Here is a 6,000-nt window from a genome sequence, read left to right on the forward strand (position 1 = left end):
TGTTTCATAATTGTGGGTTTTTACAGCTGTAATTGAGATTAATTGCTCACTGCTCTACAAAGACCCTGCTTATGTCAAAGCTCCGCTGTGTAAGTTTTCTCACTGTACGTCCAGCATGTGTCGAGCAGTAATACTTGGAGCACCAGACAGATAAACCTTATTGCATCTGGTCTTCCAAGCAGATTACATCAAATGCTACAAATGATCCGTACATACAGTACATGGAAATCCTCTGCATCAATTAGAATCTGGTTTTGTTTAACTGCCCTTACAAGTCCAATCTTTCATCGGTTTTTACCCTCATCTGATTGTAGATCCAGTCCAGAAAATAGGTGACGTTGCCATAAACGGCTGGTTTGTTCTGCTCGGTGCAGTGTTCCCCCCAAATAGTGTCCCCTATGAGCCACCATACTCCATCCTTCAGGGACACCAGAGGGCCGCCGCTGTCAGTCTGAGAAAGAGTTCAGCACAAAACTAATTGATATTTTTATGAACTACACACACTGGAAGACACATGTAACACTTATTAAGACTCCCACATTAAAGAGCAAACGCATTACAATGATCTTAATGTCTCTTTTGGTGAGATTCAAACACCATAAAGGCTTTTCATGCAGTGTCGGAAGCATTTAAGGTCTTTCAAGGATTTCCGAGGTCCATAAATAAAACATATCATGGTCAGCTGCCACCTCAGTGATCTAACTTTACATTCATTGTTGACTGGACTGTATGAGGGGTTTGTTGTAAGTCACAAAGTGGAACTGTTTATCTAAAGCTTTCACCATGTACAGAACATAATGCAGGTCTTGTTGGACTAGGCCTCAAAGCAAGTTACATAAAAGCATGAAAATGCTTTAACTGCTCAATTTGCCCCAGAAAATCTCTCATCATAAAGAGTGTTTGTTGTCGCTTTGGCTGAACTCTCATTTCTTTGAGTACATTGTTCTATCGGATCACTTCTGTATTTATAGAATGTATTTGCAGCTGATATCTAGACATATTAACCCTGGGGGCAGTCACACTGCAACCATCTGGTACTTACTACAAAATAAAAACTAATAGTGACATGTTTTAATATGTGTATCATTGTCTCATCAAAATGAGATTCATGTTTTTAGTATCTAAATCTCCGTGTGGTTTGTCTTACATGGCACACGTTGGCTACTGCCTCCGTCTCTCTGGCACATAACATGTCCTGTGATATTCTGCCATCGTGGGCGACGGACTTGTTGCAGTCTGCAGTATTTATGAGAGAGACCTGAGCCTCGATCAGGTGTGGAGAGCCGGAGTCTGTCAAAATAAATTCATATACATTGTATGTGATAATAGGCAGTGGTGGAAAGTGACAAAGTATATTTACTGAAGTACTGCACTTCAATAGAACTTTATTTACTTTGCAGAATCAGATTAATAATAAAAAATATAGTTTAAGATTAGATGAGACTTTATAAAGACAGTAAAATGATCCTCAGCTTTACAAGCTGTGCCATTAAAGTGATGTACTGTACACAAACTGCATCAATATGTACAATCCAATAATATAATATATTCTGAAATGGACCATTATGCATAATGAGCTTGTTTACTTTTGGTACTTTAAGTATATTTGAATGCTTCAAAAATTCAGAATGCAGTACTTGTCATAGAGTACTTCTACACTGTAGTATTGTAACCTTTGCTGAAGCATAATGTCAGAGTACTTCTTCCATCACTGTTAATCACTACCATTGAGTGCGGAGTGACAATTCTCCAGACTCTGGTGTCATCCAGTGGTAGTCAACGAAACAGACAGCAGTGAATACTATTGCTTTTATCTTTAAACACTTCTAAATTGGATTAAAATTCTAGTATCTTTAAAACGTCTTGTCGTTGAATCACAACACATAACCACGTGTCAGCAGAACTGTCTCACCTCCATTTACTGTGCGACTGAATCGTGTTATCCAGCCCTTCTGAGGATCAGTGATGTTTACGCCAACATTTGGGAGGCACACAGGTCTGATATCACTGGAGGCTACCGAAAGAAAGAATATGTCTGTTGTCATTTATCAGCTGGTTTCCACAGAGGAAAGGATATACACTCAGTAGCTGGTTTATTGAGTTCACCTCGCTAATACTAATGCAGTCTAATGCAGCGGTCCTGCAATAAATCCTCCCTTCATGACGGTTCAAATATTCACTTGCAGTTGAAACTGATTTAGAGAGGTGTTGAAAATAAAAATGTCATTTTGGAGGCTGCAGTTTGTGGGGCTGTTGAACTGTATTACGTTATACAGAGAGGTGTTTCTGGTATTTAGTCTACCCTCACTGATATAAATGGGGTGGACAAAATAATAGAAACACTTGACAGTATAACTACATCCTCAGAATTGATCATACAGTTGAATCAACAGCGTTCTAAAACATTTTCAACAAAAACTGAACATAACATTCATGAAGAGAGAATTTATTGCAGGACTTAGTTTTAGCTAGGTGTACCTAATAAACTGGCAACTGAGGGTATATAAGAGATATATACGATAAGTATAAGTATATATAAGTATTGTTATTACACTAACTAAAATAACTGACTACACAAGGACAACCCTGTGCTTTTATTGTTGGTCACAAAAAGATTTAGGTCTAAGTTCAATAAACTAAATATTCATCAATGTTTATCATCGTTGTGTATGTAAATGTGCCTTTAAACACCTGTGATGTCCAGAGGTTTAGAGAGCCTCATCAGAGCGATGTCATTCCTGCGAGTGGCCCAGTTAAAGCCTTCGTGGGCTATAATGCGGCTCACAGAGTATGCCGGGGTAAACAGAGTACCTAGTGGATCCACTATCCCAGCGTACGCTGCCCAGTCTCCGGGGCTGGAGGCCCTGCAGGGGAGAGACACAGAGAGTAGATTCAAGCTGGATCAGGCCACAAATGCTGTGGTGAAAAGGCCTCACCTGGCCACACAGTGTGCTGCAGTGACTATCCAGTAGGGTGAGATGACGGCTCCTCCACAGCGGTGGGAGCCTGCAATCTGCAGGCTGACCTGCCATGGCCAGGCCCCCGGTGAGGCCAGCTGGCCCCCAGAGGTCCTGCTGGAGTTCACCCCACTTCCACAATCTGAGGGAAAAACTGCTGTTAGAGAGGACGCATTTCACTGCTACAGGGCTTTTACAAGCAGGTGCAAAAGGGGGCCACAACTGTTTAGTCAAAGTGTGGATAAAAGTAAAGAATAACTGTAAAGAGGAGAGCAAAGATGCAGAACAGTGAACTGAAAGTGAAAAGTCATATAATTATAGTCTTGTCGTGTTTTTTTTAATGTAATTTTTGCATTTAATGTGATGTATGCACACGACATAGAGGAGACCAAAGCCACCGCAGAGAACACTTAGTCCTGCATATTATTTCTCCAAAAGCTAGCATGTCTTAGGTATATTAAATATAAATATATCAAAAATCTTTAACTGCAGCAAATAATCAACACAAATGCAGAACCAGTTCCACCCACCCCTTACACTTCATAGTATTAACATACCAGTACAACGCAATGTCACCGCACTGTTGTTGGGACAGCTATTGCTGCAGATGGCAGAAGAAAAGACATTTGAGGTGTAACGAGGTCCATGTTGATTTAGCATGAACACATTTACACTGGTTCATCTCCACCGGTTCACTGACCTGAGCACCAGCTGTTGCAGTATGGAAGCCTCAGGGTTGAAGTCAGACTTAGCTATTAAGTACCCATCATCTGAATCAGTCTGCTGTTGGCCTGATTTGAAATATGTGCCCCTGTCAAACCACATAAGGGAAAATATACGGCTTCGGTTAAACACACAAATCCTTCACATATCAGACTATGAGGGGAAAAAAAAAAAAAAGAAGTGAAGGAGCATCTTACCGGCTGAAGCCAACATGCTGGCAGCTTGCTCTCCCCTGCTGGTCGGTCCAGCCGTGAGAACAAACAGTCCTCCAGTTTTTACTCTGAGTCGAGTAGATCTGGAGCAGGAAGCTGGAGCCATGCAGCCTCACTGAGCACAAACAGTGGGAAGTGGATGACCAGACTCAGGTAACATAACAGATAACTGGCCTTTAACAACAATGTTCTCTTTGGACTCTTTGGAGTGAAGTTTGATGCTTTAAGTGCAGATCCTAAGTAGTCTTTCTCTTAAAGATGACACTTTTTATATAATTTCTATCAACACTATTACCCCACTAATGATGGCCAATTTAAATTATGTGGAGCTACAGGACAATCCTGAGCAGCAGTGTGTTAATAGGACGTTAACAAATACAGGCACAGATGTTAGATGTAATCTATAATCTAAGATTGTAGAGGTTAAATTAAAAAACAATATTAAAGTGTTCCTTTTAGCTGTAATAAATGTGTAGCTTGGTTTTATAAATATAAAGGCGAGTGAACATGTTTTCAGGTGTGTCTCATCCCGCACTTTGGCCCCTGGAGGAGCTTGTTTACCGCAGTTAGCTTCATCCTGGCCTGAACGACAGTCCGTCACTCCGTTACACCACTGGGACTCCCACACACAGCTCCCGTCACCACACTGCATCCCGTGCGCACAGGACGAGGAGACTGAGGCGACAACAGACAAGAATCAACTCACAGATTCTAGGTTGTAATAGCACATGAGCCGTTACAGCGGACACAGTAACCTGCACTCACAGTAATAAGCGAGGAGGACTCCAGCCACCAGCAGGAGGAGCAGCAGGGAGATCACAGCAGCCACAGTGAACTTAACACACCTCTGTTTCACACCTGACAGGACGACACACACACACACACACACACACACACACACACACACACACACACACACACACACACACACACACACACACACACACACACACACACACACACACTTGATAAATGTGTTTAATAAATGCACTTTTAAGCCAGGCTTTATCTATTTTTAATTATATAACATCTGTTATTTTTGTTCTTTGCCGTTTAAAGAAATCTGTAAATAAAACACTTATATGAATGCATCTCTATGGAAGTACTGTTGTTGTATTAGGCTGACATACAGTTAGTAGTCATGAGTTGACCACATTTATTCTGTAACTCTAACATACAAAAATTGGAAAGTTTATTTACATTTTTGGATTTTTTTTTTTAACTTTTAGTACAAACTGTAAACATTGAAATATAAATGTCATATAATACATTGTATTTTGCTTGCAATTAGTCCTTCTTTGCACAAAGAATCACTTTAACAGTATTGAACAGGAGACTGGCTTACTTTTGTGTTTGGGACAGAGGTGGCTGACTTCAGGTGGAGGTTTCGGGGCCACATGATGAACATACTGAGGCTTCACATCTGATCCGCTGAGTGGAGGAAGGTTCATCCTCTCATCTTCCAGGTACTGTCAGTAAAGCATAAGTGATGAGACAAGAGAGAAGCGCTAATACTAATGGGATTTAGGAATTTGAGTTAAAGATGAAAGAAAAGTAAATGTACTTGTGAGATTGTCCAGCTTTTCAAACACAAAATCGTACGCATTTTATTCACTCACATTTATAAACTTGTATTTTCATTGTGGTATTATTATAGTATGAAATGGACTTCACCTTCTTCAAACCGATACAAATAAAATGAAAACTTACCGGATTGGTGGTCATTCTGTTTAACCAAAAAATATCTTACAATCAACTGATGGGTGCAGTGTGAAAAATGTCCTCCTGCGATATTTCAATCATCGAACTTGCACGTAAATAATCTGGTCAATATCAGCGTCCACTCCGAGAGTTAGTGAAGGTACAAGATAAGCTCTGCTCTCTGAGTTCTCACATCACAGCGATGAAACAAAGCGTTTGTATGATCGTCCGAGTGGCCGCTCCCCACACTCCACTGGCATCGCTTTGAAACTTCCCTCCTGAGCACACAACAGGCACAATGAGGACTGTTGCCTCGTCTAAACATCCCACAAGTGTTGCTCTGCCGAGCTGTCAGTGTGGTGAGCGAGTGCTGTTACACCGAGCAATGGAAAGGTACCACACGACAT

General features: G+C 41.0%; 1 protein-coding gene across 1 annotated transcript; it reads right to left on the reverse strand.

Moving 5' to 3' along the window:
• Nucleotides 1–268: 268 nt before the first annotated feature.
• LOC142959679 (transmembrane protease serine 2-like) lies at nt 269–5,404 on the reverse strand. Its single transcript, XM_076101071.1, has 11 exons — nt 5,238–5,404; nt 4,658–4,750; nt 4,454–4,567; nt 3,878–4,007; nt 3,658–3,768; nt 3,515–3,558; nt 2,937–3,099; nt 2,692–2,864; nt 1,913–2,014; nt 1,148–1,290; nt 269–451 (listed from the first exon to the last, which is right to left on the reverse strand). Exons 1-11 carry the CDS (start codon nt 5,341–5,343, stop codon nt 269–271), a joined length of 1,362 nt encoding a protein of 453 aa, XP_075957186.1. The 5' UTR covers nt 5,344–5,404.
• Nucleotides 5,405–6,000: the final 596 nt, after the last annotated feature.

Source organism: Anarhichas minor, unplaced genomic scaffold (assembly GCF_050575085.1).
Source record: "Anarhichas minor isolate MPS153535 unplaced genomic scaffold, ASM5057508v1 ptg000026l, whole genome shotgun sequence".
In the NCBI taxonomy this organism is placed as follows: Eukaryota; Metazoa; Chordata; class Actinopteri; order Perciformes; family Anarhichadidae; genus Anarhichas; species Anarhichas minor.

What these genes read in the sequence shown, in the direction of transcription:
- LOC142959679 (XM_076101071.1), bottom strand. Translation starts at nt 5,343, where the DNA reads ATGAACCTTCCTCCACTCAGCGGATCAGATGTGAAGCCTCAGTATGTT. An exon ending in CCTCTGTCCCAAACACAAAA is followed by an intron (nt 4,751 to 5,237) that starts GTAAGCCAGTCT and finishes TCGTCCTGTCAG; the next exon opens with GTGTGAAACAGAGGTGTGTT. An exon ending in AGTCCTCCTCGCTTATTACT is followed by an intron (nt 4,568 to 4,657) that starts GTGAGTGCAGGT and finishes TTGTCGCCTCAG; the next exon opens with TCTCCTCGTCCTGTGCGCAC.